Source organism: Plecotus auritus, assembly GCF_963455305.1.
Source record: "Plecotus auritus genome assembly, chromosome: 5".
NCBI lineage: Eukaryota > Metazoa > Chordata > Mammalia > Chiroptera > Vespertilionidae > Plecotus > Plecotus auritus.
In genome coordinates this window covers 8868941-8886257 of record NC_137776.1, presented here as the reverse complement: position 1 = coordinate 8886257, position 17317 = coordinate 8868941, and the positions used below count along the sequence as shown (strand labels likewise).

The 17317-nt window shown below is 44.6% G+C and overlaps 1 protein-coding gene across 1 annotated transcript in view; it reads left to right on the top strand.

The window, feature by feature from the left end:
• The window catches only part of SATB2 (SATB homeobox 2), a gene marked incomplete at its 3' end in the record, with an annotated part of 179355 nt that overhangs the window by 112431 nt on the left and 49607 nt on the right, over positions 1 to 17317 (top strand). Inside the window, exon 8 of the mRNA XM_080671126.1 lies at positions 16452 to 16664. Coding sequence (XP_080527252.1) covers positions 16452 to 16664 — 213 coding nt within the window. The remainder of the gene's footprint in view (positions 1 to 16451; positions 16665 to 17317) is intronic.

Sequence of the window (17317 nt, the reverse complement as noted above, 5' to 3'; positions counted from 1 at the left end):
CCTATTTTTATGGATTAATGATTTTTCTTGGGCATTGCCATCTTTCAAGTGCCAAGTTATAAAAGGTCTAATTGAAGCATGGAACACATTTTATTTTTTTCCTCCTGCCATTAAATTTGTGAGATGGCTACACCCAGAAAGGAACATTCACTTTCAATCAACATGAGCTGGAGTTCATGGGCCAGCCTTGAGGATATCAAATGGAAACTGCCTAGGAATGTATGAGTATTTCCTTTTAAAATTCTGCTTTTAATTTGGGAAAGCTTTTCATCCCTCTGGGATCATAACCTGTTGTGTAGAAAGCCCAACCTAATCAAGGTAGATGGTATTGACAGAATGACATAGTTTGAACTCAAGCCGGAGGTCAGCAGGCAGATTGTTTTCGCTGTGTGCACGGAGTCACCGGCAGCGGGGCTGGACAGCGGGGCGTCCCCAGCAGCGTTGTTATGTGGAAAATACGGGGTACGGTGCCCTATGAAACCAACCATGCACTTTCCAAATGGGAGGCTTTTTCTGAGTGGAATCAGACATTTATGGGTGATATAATAATTTGCCAGCTATAATAAGCAAATAAAAGTTAACTTTTATAGATGATAACATAAAAGAATTGTTACTCTTTGGACAGAAAAGAATCTCAACTCCTCCCCGCCCCCCCCACCCCCCAAAGCAAACAGAATCAGAACCGTTGGTTTAGGTGGACACCTAGGGCCATATCAGTCTTGCACTCAGTTGCTTTACTGATACGTAGCTTATCCTCAGTCCACTGGGTATTTTCCAGAAATAGTTGGTGATGTCCATTATTCATTTATTATCAAATTAAACGAAAAGCAGTTTTTCAGCCTACCGTTTATGTGCTTGTGCTTGACGATTAGACCAAGAACAAATCTAGTGGTGTGTGTGTATGTGTGTGTGTGTGTGTGCCTGTGTGTGTCTGTCTGTCTCTGTGTGTGTGTTTGTGTCTGTATATGTGTGTCTGTGTGTGTGTGTCTGTGTGTGTGTCTGTGTGTCTGTATGCACGTGTGTGTGCGCGCGCGCGTGTGTCTCTGTGTGTGTCTGTGTGCATGCGCATGTGTGTGCGTGCACGTGTGTGTGTGTGTGTGTGTGTGTGTGTGTGCGTGTGTCTGCGTATGTGTAGAACAAAAGTACATGCACAGCATTCATAAATGATGCTGGACTTGTGACTATACATCAGAATAGTTTTCCCTGTTTAAGACGCGCAGATGAAAAGCTCAGAGGATCCTCCTCAGGCCATTGAATTTTGCCTGCTCGCACCGGCAAGGAGCTGGCAATGCCAACCCGAGGTCTGATGGGTGGAGGAGGACGAAGCCCAGTTCCCGTGTCTGCTGTCGCAGGGACACTCTGAGGAGTGACTCCCACCCCAGAGCTCTTTCTCTCCGCAGGCTCCGCTGAGGCTAGGACCTTGCTTGGGTTTATCTCCTTCCATGTCCTGCTGCTCCTCGTTGCTCACCAATTTCCCTCAGCAGCACTTCCTTAGTAAGTCCCAGGAGATAGATCAATGCCATTGCCAGCCTAGTGGACAGTTGGTTATGCCAGGGGTTAGAAGTTTGAAGGAAACCTACCTTCAGTTTTAGCCTACTACCTTCCCAAATCTAAAGCAAGATGTTGTTATTATTTTAAACGGAGTCCCCTGAACTCAGTGGACTGATATTGATGTCAGATTTACTTATGGATGCTAGATATTGGGGGTGGCGGGTGGAGCGAAAGAGAACGTCAGTCAGAAACACATTAGTTTTGAGTTCCTATGAGATCTTCCAAATTTGACTTACATGAAAGCCATCCTTCCTGAGTCTGCACGGTGAGTTATGTGATTTCCGTGAGTGGCAGAGTCACTCTGCTGCTTGGCCCGCCCCTTCTCCAGGGCTCTGTCAGGGATGCAGGACCAAACATTTTGAGAAACAGTAGGACCAGGGCTCTGTCAGGTGCTTTTCCGTATGTATTTTCCGTTGCCCGCATCCCGAGTTTCCTTCAGGCTGCGTACCTGCGCCTTCTGGAGCTGTGGACGTGAAGTCAGTCGCTGAGCCACTTGCTGTGTTTACATCTTTGCCTTTTGACAGTTTGATTATGAACCCTAACCTCGTGTATTCTTTTGCCCCTTGTCACGTTATGGACTTAACACATTCGTCAGAGGCTTATGACAGTGTTTTCAAAGACTTCATACTTCTAAGGAATGCTTGTGGGATGTCTACTGACCTGTGAGTAGTACAGTGAGTCTTCCTTAATAGATAAGTTATTCTCTAATTTAGTTAAAAATCCAGTGACCTACATAGTCATATGTTTAGAACCCCCCCCTCCCCCCCGCCCCACATACACACACTAACATTGCTTCTCCTCTGAGACCGTCCATCTGAGCAAATCTGTTAAATGAAGGAGAGGACGCTTTGACTCAAACTAGGCTGTGTCCATTGGCATGGATGCCCGCCACGTGCGGATGGGAGCATTAGAATGCCCGGAAAGGGCAGTTAGCTGTGGTCCTCGGTCCCTCTCTACACCACTGACCCCTTTACCTGGCATCCTTCAGCAAAGAATCGGCAGTGAGGCGTTTGTATCATTTTAAACAAGACTTTTGCAGCGTCTCAGAAAGTTCCGGCTCCTTTTGCGTTTCAGGTGGCTCTCCTGAGCCAGGTCTTAGAAACGTGCTTTCCGTAAAGGCACAGGTCTGTTCTGCAGACTGTGTGGTTCTTCTGTAACCGGAAGGCCCCTGCTTTGGGTATCTTGCTCCTTCTTTGGATCCCTGAAAAAGTCACCGAGTGACCCGGTTCTCAAGTTTTTGTCCAAGGCCTGGCTGGAGAAAGCTGTCCTGGTCCGATCTGATAGAGAAGAGGATTTAAAAAATCCTCGGGGAACTCCCTAGGTTGACCCGTCCTTATTTGACTACTTGTTATTTTTTATGAGACTTTGCCAAAAATCTGCTGTTTACTCGTCAGAGCCACATCATTTGAAGAAACTGAAGGCCAGGGTTATAAATACAATTTCTGAAGTCACTCAGCAACTGGAGAATGTTTCAACGGATTGGAAAATTAGATTGAATGATGTATCAGGAAAGTTGGCAGTGAGGTCAATGGCTGGAAATACAAATGTCTTCGTGCAAAGTGACATGTATTTTGCTTTCATGCTTTATCGCCACCATGTTTGTAGTATATGCACGCTCAGATTATTAAGGTTAAAATGCCTCGGGACTTGCTGACCAGGATATTTTGAAGGGGCACCATTAGGAAGAGGTGTGTAGTAACAAGATGAAAATTTTAGCAACCAAAATATTTGGCAGTCTTTTTATTTCTTAAAAATATATATTTTTATTCATTTCAGAGAGGAAGAGAGAGGGAGAGAGAGAGAGAAACATCAATGATAAGAGAGAATCATTGATTGGCTGCCTCCTGCATGCCCCACACGGGATCAAGCCCGTAACCTGGGCATGTGCCCTGACCTGGTCATAGGTTGATGCTCAACCACTGAGCCATGCAGGCCAGGCTGTTTGGAAGTCTTGGCTTCAGTCTTTGCCAGTCTTTTTTTTTTTTTTTGGTGAGAAACTCTTCAGTCTTGTGTTTAATTTATACATATTGTTCGCCAAAGATAGGCATGATTTAGTTACACATCCAGTTTATATGGATAGAAAATTTGACCTCCACGATATTCAGAATTCTTCCTCAGCAGACCTCTGGCCTCAGTCATCAGCGTTTCTCATCTCCAGTAGAGATAGGGCTCCCCGCAAGCTGTACAGGAATAACACACAATGGAAACCCGGGGGTCTGGACGCCATGGTCCAGTGAGCTGGTTATAAAACGACAGGGGGACCTGCCAGGAGAGGAAGTCCACCCTCTGAATGATGGGCTGTCAATATGAAATGCCGCAGATCAGGCACGGACATGTTATTGGCTTGGGAAGCAAATAATATACCTTCTTTTGATTTCAACATTAAATTAATAAAGTAGGAGAAGATGGCCCTGCTTGCTTCATCAAACAGGCAATCTTTCATTTCAGAACCACTGGCGTGACTTCATAGATTTAAAGATTATAATAATATTAATATCTGGCAGAATAGCAGTGTCTCCGAGTTATTAGATGGCTTGAGGATGGCCCTGTAGATAGTGGTCTCACTGTAGTGCCTGGTGTGTACATAGAAAGAGTGTCATTAATTAGCACTTTCTAGGCAATTTCAGCCAAAAAGCCTGGGCCAGATGCTGGCTTTGTTTGTGCTCTGGGTAACGAGAAGGTTGAGGCAAAGCTGTCAAACATACACAACCCTCTCCTCAGTCCCCAGGCTACTTGAAATAGAAACATTTATATAAAAGAAAATTGGAAGACTCTTTCCCACCCCCACTGCCCCCCTACCATCCCTCCACCGCCCCCCACCAACCCCTCCACCCCTGTTCCTCACAGAACTTGTACCAAAGGAAACATGTGATAGCCCATGGTTCTCTCCGTTTCTTTGATCACCAACTAGTGTGAGAAGTTCTTAAAATTAGTTAGGAGCCCTAGCCAGTTTGGCTCAGTGGATAGAGCGTTGGCCCGCGGACTGAGGAGTCCCGGGTTTGATTCTGGTCAAGGGCATGTACCTCAGTTGCAGGCTCAATCCCAGGCCCTAGTTGGGGCATGTGTGGGAGGCAACCAATCGATGTGTCTCTCTTCCATCGATGTTTCTCTCTCTGTGTCTCTCCCTCTCCCTTCTACTCTCCCTAAAAAAAATCAATGGGAAAATATCCTTGGGTGAGGATTAAAATAAAATCAAATTAGTTATGAGCTAATTACAGAAAATGCAGGTTTCACCATTTTTACCAAAAAAGACTGCCTTTTGGCAATAGTTTTATAAACGTTTGTCACTATTCCCTAACAAGGAGGGATGGACTCATTTCACACAAATAAGGCGTTTTTGTCCTCATTTAGAACTTTCTTTCCCCTCCAGTGAGTGTCTCAGTGGAGACCTGCGCGTTTAGTGTGAAGGCCTCCTGTTTTATCGTGGAACTGGTCTCCCCAAATTCAGGGTGATGTTTATAATTAAAGTCGAATTTTTATAGAAGAAATACCAGGAAACACTAGCTTTAGATCCCACTATTTATGTACTTTTCGCCATTGCTTATTTAAAGTAATAAAATAAATACACAAGTGTTCTTTCCCTAGTCATTGAGTGAAAGGGTGACCATTTGGCCTGCAGTTAAGTGCAGGTTTGTTCAAATAAAGTGAATTAAATTTAAAGACCAGAAATGCTGTGAGAAAAATATAACTAAATCAATTCAAAGTCAGGTGGAAATTTCAAGGTTGCTTAAATTTTATCTATAAGTTTTGTGCCTCCCTGCAGACTACAGCATTGACTTCCGTTTCTTTTTAAATATATTTTTATTGATTTCAGAGAGGAAGGGAGAGGAAGAGAGAGATAGAATAGAAATATCAATGATGAGAGAGAATCACTGATCGGCTGCCTCCTGCACGCCCCCTACTGGGGATCCAGCCCGCAACCCAGGCATGTGCCCTGACTGGGAATCGAATTGTGACCTCCTGGTTCATAGGTCAATGCTCAACCAGGGAGTCACGCTGGCTGGGCAAGCATTTACTTTCAAACTGCTCTGACTGCAACACTCTGTAAGAAATACTTTTTCTCTCAGGAGCTGGAGCACACATGCACACACGTGACCGCACCTGCATTTTGTATGTCTATCTTGAAGTCGATCTCATTTCCACTTACATCTTTATGTGTATATTTCTAAAGCAAAGCCTTCATGAAAGAGAAAGAAACCTTCATGAAGCAATACTGTACCATGTATGGAGCACTTTGATAATTCTCACCTAATTGCATTTCAGTATAAGAATGCTAGTGATGATGTGCTCAATTAATTTTATCACTCACTAATAATTAAAGTCCCTGTTTAAGCAACGATGCAGACTAAGGCTCATTTTAAATGATACAGAGTTACTTAGGGAGGAAAAGTTGTTTTTATTTTTCTGAAGTATAAAGTGAATATCTTAGTTTAAGTGCTATCCTAAATGTTCATTTCTCTTAGTATAATTTATTAAACTTGCCTTTACATTTTCCTTTACCCCAATAATTTTAATTATCCTACTTCCTAAAATTTATTCTTCATATTTTATTCCTATGGTATTCGGGAAGACACTTAGCAAAATATAACTGGAAGGCCTTGACTGTAAGAACTGTACTTCGATGTTAGGTCTGTATTTATTTATCCATTCACTTAACAAATATTGATTAAGCGTTCAGAGACTATGCTAGGCATTATAACGATAGCTAGTATTTACTGAACATTTAATATGTGTTGGGTACAGTTATAAGCTCTCTAGGGATCCCTATGGGGGAAGTATGTTATTATCTTAATTTGACATGTGAGGAAACTTTGCCATAGGAAGAGTCATTAATCCATGTGCAACTGGAGCCCAGTTTGAAACCCAGCAATTCAGACTTCAGAACTCACACTCAGAACTCACCCTCAGAACTCACACTCAGAACACATACACAGAACTCACACTCAGAACTCACCCTCAGAACTCACACTCAGAACTCACCCTCAGAACTCACCCTCAGAACTCACACTCAGAACACATACATAGAACTCACCCTCAGAACTCACACTCAGAACTCACCCTCAGAACTCACACTCAGAACTCACCCTCAGAACTCACACTCAGAACACATACACAGAACTCACACTCAGAACTCACCCTCAGAACTCACCCTCAGAACTCACACTCAGAACTCACCCTCAGAACTCACACTCAGAACTCACCCTCAGAACTCACCCTCAGAACTCACACTCAGAACTCACCCTCAGAACTCACCCTCAGAACTCACACTCAGAACTCACCCTCAGAACTCACACTCAGAACTCACACTCAGAACTCACCCTCAGAACTCACACTCAGAACTCACCCTCAGAACTCACACTCAGAACACATACACAGAACTCACACTCAGAACTCACCCTCAGAACTCACACTCAGAACTCACCCTCAGAACTCACCCTCAGAACTCACACTCAGAACACATACATAGAACTCACCCTCAGAACTCACACTCAGAACTCACCCTCAGAACTCACACTCAGAACTCACCCTCAGAACTCACACTCAGAACACATACACAGAACTCACACTCAGAACTCACCCTCAGAACTCACCCTCAGAACTCACACTCAGAACTCACCCTCAGAACTCACCCTCAGAACTCACACTCAGAACTCACCCTCAGAACTCACCCTCAGAACTCACACTCAGAACACATACATAGAACTCACCCTCAGAACTCACACTCAGAACTCACCCTCAGAACTCACACTCAGAACTCACCCTCAGAACTCACACTCAGAACACATACACAGAACTCACACTCAGAACTCACCCTCAGAACTCACCCTCAGAACTCACACTCAGAACTCACCCTCAGAACTCACACTCAGAACTCACCCTCAGAACTCACCCTCAGAACTCACACTCAGAACTCACCCTCAGAACTCACCCTCAGAACTCACACTCAGAACTCACCCTCAGAACTCACACTCAGAACTCACACTCAGAACTCACCCTCAGAACTCACACTCAGAACTCACCCTCAGAACTCACACTCAGAACTCACACTCAGAACCACTTTATTCTCACTCATCTCTGCTGCCATAGAGCGGAAGATGAAGGACAGCCGCTCCTTCAGGCAGTGAAATGCAAGGAGTGGAGAGACTTGCAAAGCAGTGCTCCCCCGGTGGTATGATAAATTCCGTGACATGGCACATAGACTGATGGGAACAGATGCTCTTGACCCTGGAGGTGATGGAAGTTCATGCAGACATATTTCAGCAGGAAAAACTAACATTTTGTAACTGTTTCAGGACAGAGTCAGCTCTTTTATTAACAGACTGCTTTACTTCTTATATCTGAATGCATCTGATATATTTGAGATAAAAATATTCAATAAATGAATGTTTTGGGTTTGTTTTTATTTTTGGAAAGTATTATCTTTGCCAATGAATTAAAAAAGTAGGAAAAACTAGGAAATTTGGGGGCAGTTTGCCAACAGTTGTTTCGGAGAAGGCTCATGGAATAACGGGGGGCCCAGGCCACTGGGAATGCAATGGTCCTGGCCCGGGAACTCTAGCGTTAGCAGAAATTGTGGGTGCCTGGAGCCCAGAGTACCGCTGTGAAGTGTTTCCAAGGGGAACTATCCAGTTCTCCATCTGCTTTTGCTTTCTGGTGCTAATGCGCTTAGGAAATTTAGACTTAGGTTGTGCCAGCACCCCATTCCAGTACCTGGGACTTTCCAAAGCCCAGGAGAGGAGGAGGAAGGAGGAAAGTGAGATGCAACCACTCACCTCACGGCATCTGTGATCGCACAGATTAGGTCGGTACTTGTGAGCCAAGTTGCCAGGAATCTTTTAGGGTTGGTTTAGGCCCAGTCCCTCCATTGTACCTGCTCAGGTGCGGCTCGGCAGGGGAAGAAGTTCGAAAGGTGCAGGCTGTGTGGCTGTCGGCACTCACGTCGTGTTGCATGCTTTCTGTGTTTTGATGTATCACGTGGCACGAGCCAAGTTTTATTGTATTTGGGGGGACACGGCATAGTTGTTCTAAAGTGGAGTTTGCATTGCCCACAATTTCGGTTTCCGTCATCTTACTGTTTTCCATGGATTGAATGAGAAGATCTTGCGTGTAATGGGGATCTTTGAACATGTGGTCTATCGGGGCCTGCTGCGGGCAGTTCAGCAAAAATAGGACTCAATTCTCAGGAAAATGAAAAAAGATGCATTTGGTATCTTCTTGGTGCCCTAAATTTCTGTATGTCGCCCAACTGACCACTAAGCACAGAATGTGTGGATTGTACTCCCAAGGAGTCTCCTGTTTCATGGGAAGAAGAGGTTGTATAGCCGCACAGAATAAAAGATGAAAGTGTCGTCCTGCTCGGTTTGGCTCAGTGGTTAGAGAGCCAGTCCACTGGAGGGTCACGGGTTCGATTCCTGGTCAAGGGCATATACCTGGGTTGCGTTTCAGTCCTCGGCCCTGGTAGGGGCACATGCGGGAGGCAACCAATTGATGTGTCTCCCACTGATGTTTCTCTCTCTCTCTACCCAGCTCTCTCCCCCTTCCACTCCTGTTCTAAAAAATCAATGGGAAAAATACCCTTTGGTGAGGATTAAAAAAAAAAGGTAAAAGTGTCCTAAATGGAATAGGACTGGAGCCATTTCCCTTCAAAGGAGGGAGAAAGTATCACCAACTGCAGTGTGTCTGTATGTACACATAATACATAGTCTTTTAGTTCATTATAGGATATGGCTCTGCAGTAGCAACATCTATCTGCAAATGCTATTCTTGAATGTGCATTTCTACTTGCAGAGACATTAATTCCCTTCAGAGGCTCAATTCTGTCCACCCCCATCCTGCAAAAATGTTACATGCATAGGCTGTCTTTCCCAATAAAGAAATATTATAAGAAAAGAGGGGTTTTTATTAAACTAATGCAATAACGACATTTTCTTTGAGGATTTAACACATCATTTTTAATAATAAAAATCAAATTGTCATTGTTGTGCCCTGTAAACCTTTTATTCAAATCAGACTACACACTCTGGCTTCATGGCTAAGCGGTGCTCTGGGGGGAGGAGTAAGGGGAGGAGGAGTGTATCTGGCATCACACAAATGAATTTCAGCAGGCAAGTTCGTCATGGGGGTGTAGGTTATGAATATGGGGCCCAGGGAAGCCTGTTTATGCTCATGAGCAGAGGGGAAAAGGCCCCTTTGGAGCACCTAGAAGGAAACGAGATTGGAGAGTGGGAGAGAGGCGATTCTGTGGTCAGCTTTCAGGATGTAGGATGCCAATGCTTTCTGCAGCCGTGCCGCTGATTTCTCAGCGCCAGTGACCTGTGCACGGACTGCTGAAAGTTAGGAGTTCACTTTGTAGGACTCGGCTCAGAACTTGGGGTTACCTGGTCTTCTTAGGAGGACACCAGTTTTGGCTCTCATGTCAGCTGGAACCAGAAATTTCAGAGATATGTGAAAATTAAGGCTAACAAATAAGCATGCAAAAGGGGCGCTGAAAGGCGAGGAGTACCTCTGAAGGGATTTTTGTGTGTGTGTGTGTGTGTGTGTGTGTGTGTGTGTGTGTGTATTTCAAGGGACGTGTGTGATAGGTCATGTTCAGAGGTGGATGCAGGCAGGGTTGGCCCATGTGAGCGCCAAATGAGCGCCAAGGCCCCTTCCTCCCTTGACCTGCTGCAGTTTTAATCTGTAAATTGGGGATCTGTGTGCCTTTTAACCTTGCTTAACTGTTATGACAGCATTTGTTAAAAAAATATAAAATTATGAACTAAAACAGTATATTTTCAACTTACCACTACAGAAGACTCCCAAATAAATGTTTCAATTTATATATCCTTAAAGAGATGTAAACTGATTCTGGAGAGGACCATCATGAAATAGCTTATATGCTCTGTTCATACATCTAATAGTTAATAATGAAAACATATTCTGAGGGATAGGGCTTATTTTCTCTAAATGTTTCTACAGAAGTGGCCAGCACACAGCCTTGCTTTTAGCATAGCAATCACATAAGCTATCTTTGGGGTTTATATTTTTTTATTTTATTTTTACCATCACCATTTATCCCCTCTCTGCCCTCTTCCATCCCACTCCCCACACCCTGCAATAATATCTCCCTTTGTTTAGATTGGAACTCAACACTGTCAAACCGGTTGCTTTATATTACTGAGTGTTTGGGGGTGGGGGTGAGTTACTTAAAGGTATATGTTATAATAAATATGCGAACACCACAACACAAGTTATCCTTTATCTCTCTGACTTCAGCTGCCACAAACAGACATGCAGTTTACAGGAATGAAAACAGTCTCTGCTAGTTGGAAGTTTTTTTTTCTAAAGAAAAGCACTGGGGTTTGGCTGGGCCAGTTTCCTCAGTACACACCTGGTGTATATCACTTTAAAAAATAAATTATGCCTCATTAAATTACAATTAAATGGAATCATGATCATTTGTTTTTCTGGAAGGAAGATGTTTTGCATATTGAAAGCCTAATTTGTTGCAGGTGACAAAAAGGCTGAACAGATTATCTAATATCACTTCATTTTGGGGGTAATGTTTGCTGGTTAGTCTGTGTATATACTCCAGTAGTTCAGAATGATACTGACCCGGGCAGTATTATTTTCACTTCAAAATGTCTCCTACCACTTTATCAGTTTTTGTACTCTTTTAATGAATAGGAACTTCTCTTGGTATCCTGGGTTAGTCATGCTTTTTCTTTTTCTTTAAATGTTTTAAAAATTTTTTATTGATTTTAGTGAAGAAGGGAGAGCGAGAGGAGAGATCAACGAAGAGAGAGATCAACGAAGAGAGAGATCAATGAAGAGAGAGATCAACGAAGAGAGAGAATCATGGATTGGCTGCCTCCTGCACACCCCACACTGGGGATCAAGCCCACAACCCAGGCATGTGCCCTGACCGGGAATCAAACCGTGACCTCCTGGTTCACAGTTCGACACTCAACCACGGAGCCACACTGGCCAGGCTCTTCAAATGTTCCGATACTGTCCTGTCTCTCACTGATCTCCTCCTTGGCCTGGTCTCACCATTATCTCTATATCCATGGACTCTGCCTATTTCAAATCCCAGCCGAGTGCAGTCCCACCTCTTCCAAGACCTTTTCCCTGAGTCCTGTAGTTGGCAATACTTTCACCCTCGCTTGCACTGAAATGGCCGTAGTTCTATCTGGAAGGTATGTCCCTTGTCATCTTTAGCATTGCGCTTCTGTAAACCATCACATAAACTGCTTGGCATCAGAATCTGTGTCTTAATTAATCTGTTTATTCCTTTCCAAACTTTGTGTCAGGTCACAAGTAAGAAATTAATGAATGGATTGATCTGTCATTCTTTGGTACTAGGCATATTGAATTTGGGGGTTCTCCAGATAGTCTATGGGGGTTATAGGCTAATCCTAGAGAATTACCAAAGATGTGAGTGCTAAGAAGAGTGCTGTCTGTTATCATTGAGTTAGTAATGACCTTGACGGTTGGTGGTGATCCCGGAGTGCTTGGGGGTGTATGTGGTCTGAGGGGTTCAAGCCCACTGTTCCTAAGACCTGGCCCAGGTATGGGGCCCCTTGTTGCTGTCTTAAAGGGGTAAGGGCCCATAAGGCAGTTTTTCACCTGCCCAGACAGGTCTTCAAGGGCGAGTGCAGAAACGTACGGCGTATTCTATAGAGCCATTCACGGTAATGTTTCCCTAGCATTTCTGCGTATTAGCATGTGCTTTGCACGCTAGCAGTTTGGGGCAAACTCTGTGAATTACTGAAGAAATATGGAAATCATAATCATTTAAATAAGATAGCCCATCGACAGAAACTGCAAATTCAGAAACATTAAAGTCATTTAATTTGTTACAAATAAATATTATTTAACATACTAGACATAATAAGTACATCATTTTTTTTAATTTAAAAAATCAGCCTGAATGTTTTGTCTGCAAAGATAACCGCTATTAGCAGTCAGGCTAGATGGCATTGTATTAGCTCTTATTTTGGGTTTTGAATTGTTTTGCTGTCTTTGAATTTTCTGCCAACCTCATCTATTCCTTGCTGGTGCTGGAAAGACGATGAAGCCCACAAAGTCCCCTGCTGAAGGCCACAGAGAAAGCCAAGTTGAGGTTCCTTTTCCCCCAACTCCCTCCATTTTTCAGCAACTTGTCGCCCAAGAGTTATTTGTGCTGGTGCCTCTCCACCCCGTGCAGGTGTTCCTTCTCCTCCTCCCAGTCCACACGGTTCCTGGTCGTGCGTAACCTCGCTCACTCCGAGGAGGAGCTGTTCCAGGCTCTCCCTGGGGAAAGCTCTGTTGCCTACGATGAGGAAACGACTTAATGACCACTTTGCTCAATACTCGCAATATGTTTTAATGTGATTACTGATAGGAAAGTTTAATAAGCAATATCCTGGTTAATTTATTAATGTCCCTCAATTTTCACAATTTCCATATTCATGACCCTTCTATTCATAAAAGTACATCTTTTCTTTTTTCTCCCCGGTGCCCAGGCGCCATGCCGCCCTCTCTATATCTCAGGCTGCATAATAGGAATGTCCAAGTGACACCTTCCGCTGGGCTGGCTGATAATTAAAATGCCAGACAATCTAGTGACAAGGGCCTTGGAAGTATTTATGTGTGATAAATTATTAATTTATGTTCCATTCAAGACGGTTTCAATGTGATCAACATTTACTTATCTTGATAATTAAGATGGGGCAATGTGTGGTGTATCTGTTATGCCATACATTTTCCTCTAATTTTCCTCCTCAGTGATGATTTTTCAGCTACCCAAATAAGCTCCTTTTGCATTTACGCGCCTACAGAATTTGGACTCTACTTAAAAAAAATCCCAGTTTAAATAGTTAAAAGCTCATAAGTAACCAAAATGAAAAAGACTCAAGAAAACACCGAAGACTCTTCCTAGGCCCACCCCTTAGCCACTTGTTACTGAAAATGTCTGGGTGAAAAGAATCTGCTGGGGGACCCTGGCTACACGGATGAGACCTTAAGTGAATAGTTTAGAACAGTCTTCTCATTCTCTGGGGCAGTGCATGGGGGTGGCGCTGGCCACCTTGTTGGTTGAGAATTTATTTTCAGTCAGGCAAGTGGGACAGCGGCCACGGTGTGTGCCACCAGCCCTTTAAATACAGTCCCTGGGTCTTGGGCACCAGAAATGATGCTGATGAACAGGCATTTGCAAGAATGCTTGGGCCTGATTTTTCTTAAAGATGGATTCACTTCCCTGCGAGGTTGTCCAATATGTGAAAAATGCGGAGGAAAGAACTCCACAGATTCAATGTGGCAAAGAAAGTAAACCAAGAAAACAAACAAAGACCACTCTATGCTTCAGTGTGTGTGTGTGTGTGTGTTTAATTGATGAAGAATGAGCAATTTAACCTGGTCTATTAGGACACAGTTTTTGTTATTTCACTATCATGTGTGCAAATTCTGAGCCATACTGTACTCTACCGCATGTGAAAATAATTTCATAGAAGTTTACAAACCATTTCTTATGGTTCTAGGGGCCTCAGATACAGTATATAAATATATATTGTGACATAGTCATGCATTTCAGTTCTCTATTATATGTTTTGAAACTTTATTTGTTATTTTTTTCATATCATTTCATATTATTAGTATTTCAAAACAATTTCTTAGTGATTTCTCCCTCAGTACTTCACCTGTCCTTTCATTCTTTTATTTTTCTCTTTCATGGATGCCATGTTCTTTGGAAGCTTGTTTAGACCAAGTTAATGGCCTTTTAGGCTTCCTCCACGTGAATAGGAGGTCACTTTTTGAATAATAAGAATTATATGTCACAGGGGGGCACCAGGATTTTAGAGATGCTTAGGTGGGGCATGGCCAAAAAGAGGTGGGGAACCACTGGTATAGACCCAGAAACTCCTCCTCCAAATTGGTAGTCTGAAATATATTAAAATGTTAAAATCACTTATGAGAGAAGAGGAGGAGGAGGAGTAAGAGAAGAAGCAGGAGGAGAAGGAGAAAGAGACCGACGTATCCTTTAGTATCCTTTGTGAATGCTCAGAAAAGGTCAATCTTAGTGTCTTACTGGTATTGGAGATTAGTATTGATTTTAAGTTCACGTCCTTCTTGGAGATATTTTCTCTCAGAAACAAATTTATTATTAATATTTTAGGTTGCTTAGCACAAGTGGGAGTAGAATAACTTAAGGCACAACTGACTTAGCTTTAGAAAGAGAATCGGTACTTAGATTGTAAAACATTTTCTGGAAGACAAATGTGTCACTTGTAGCTTCTAAAAGCATGACAAGAAGTCTGGGTTTTCTTAAAACCATTTTCCCAGTAGGGTATTTTCCATGCCCATCCTACCTTGTTCTTGGTCATGCATGCACACACACACACACACTGGATAACATTTCTTCTGGCTTCATTGCATGGCATGTTCCATTCTCATTCGTAAAGACATTTCCAATCAAAGTAACATGACACCCAAGTTGCAGAACTATGTATACTGCTTGTAGGTTCCTTATAGTGAAATTGCCTTACCTGGTCTCCTGAATGGTAATTACCCTCTTGGAGAACTGATAATGGTGGGATGCACATTCCTGGAAGTGACATTTGCTTCCCTGTTTTATAATGCATTACTTTATTTGCAAAGATCACCTAACTTACCCTAAAGATTTCTGGCCAACCAGGAGATGGCATATTCCCCTTGCATCATTTATAGTTAAGCCACACGGTGCAAATCTGACCGTGTTTTCCTTGCGTAGATACTCCCCTCAGTGGAAATGCACTTGGCATCTGCTTTTCATGACTTGGGGTGCCCCATATGGTCTGAGATACAGAGGTTAACACCTCAGCCCTTCCTGGGGGCTGACCCTAGGCCCTGATCTCACAGTGTCCTGAGAACGAATGTAGCTGGGAGCGTGAAGAGAAGCCTCTGTGTGATAATCTAACGAGTGTGCAGAGTGGAAGTGGCTCTGCTTGTGCCCACGGTCCTGCAGTGTCCCAGCTCGGCCCCCGCCCTTTTCGTATATCCACGCTGCTTGTCTGCACTCTTGTCAACCTTTTCCGTGTGTGTGTGTGTGTGTGTGTGTGTGTGTGTGTGTGAATTCTGTCACCAGAGCACATTAAAGAACTGACTTCCTTTAAAGCTGTCTATTTGGATGTCACACATTCAGAAAGTGTCTGAGTCTACCATGGCGATCTCCAGTTGTGCGCCGGCCCCTCACCGGATGTGACCACACTTCATCCCTTTGACGATGGGCTCAGAGATCCCCCGGGGAGGGTATCTCATAGAAATGTGTGGGTGCTCTCTGGTACATACATAAGGATACCTGTTATGTGTATGGATCGAGAAGCTGGGGTTAACACAAGTTATAGCCATTTGCTTTGTGTCTTTTTTTTTTTTTTTTTCCTGGAAGAAACATCTATATTGAAAGCAGTGGCCGGTCACATAGAAATCCAGCCAAACTTTTTTTTTTTTAAGTCGATGTAAATCTCCCATGCTGTTTAAATGTCGGAACTAAATTTACCGAACTTGGCAGATTTTTAAAGCAGGGCAGGACTGCCAAGTGTTCCCAATTTCAAGCAGAGAGCTCTAACACTTCCTGCAGTCCTTGGAGGAGGCACCTGCTGGGAATTGCCACTTCCCAATCCCTTCCCCGGCGCCTACCTGGCGAGCTGGCATCTCTGCACCCAGCGATGGCTACAGTGATGATAAAGTGTCAGGACAGAACGGTCCAAAATAAGCCACAGCGCCCCGAAGGCAAGCACCTTCCCACCAAATCTTCCTGCCGGAGAAGCCTTGGGATTAGACTGCGGCTCTTGACATCACAGCCAACTGGTTTCCCCACACAATAAAGGGGGTGGGTATGGGAGACAGAAACACCCCCCTCCCCGCCCCAAGATATGACTCGTCCTGTTTTCCCGTCTAATCAGGGCCTGCTGTCCGAGATCCTCCGGAAGGAGGAAGACCCGCGGACGGCCTCGCAGTCCCTCCTGGTGAACCTGCGGGCCATGCAGAATTTCCTCAACCTCCCCGAGGTGGAGCGGGACCGCATCTACCAGGATGAGCGGGAGCGGAGCATGAACCCCAACGTGAGCATGGTGTCCTCGGCCTCCAGCAGCCCCAGCTCCTCCCGGACCCCTCAGGTGAGATGTGCGCCCCGCGGACGTTTCTCTCTCTGCCCTGGAAACATCTGGCTGGCACCGAGAGTTTTCCCTGGAAACAGGCGTAATTCAGGGATTCTGAGTCCGCTGAGCGTGTTGGTGAGAGGATAGGGAACCGACGCTATGAAGTGGGCTCTCCTTTGCCATGTCCTATGCCATTGGTGTCCCTTCAGGAGCAGGAGTACCATCCTTCCCCCCGCGGCAGGAGAACAGGGGGTGGTGGTGGTGGTGGGGGGGCGGGTCAGGCTGTGTCCACCTACAGCTGCTTCGTCATCAAGGAAGGAGCGGGGGGGGGGGGGGGGGGTTTGTGTGAAGCTGAGTGTGCGTGGTCAGCGCCCTGCTTTTCCTTATGGCGTGTTTGTTCCAGTGGGGTGAGGGAGCGGGGGCAGGGGGCGGTGAGGAGGCAAGCTCTGCTTCCTGCGATCTGAGGAAGACAGAGTGGGGGGGGACCTGGCGGGACGGGAGCGCGCATATGCAGGGCTCCCTCCCAATGGCTGGGTCATTACGGAGCCCTCAGAGCAGTGGTTCTCAGCCTTTCTAACGCCGCGACCCTTTAATACAGTTCCTCATGTTGTGGTGACCCCCAACCATAACATTATTTTCGTTGCTACTTCATCACTGTAATTTTCCTACTG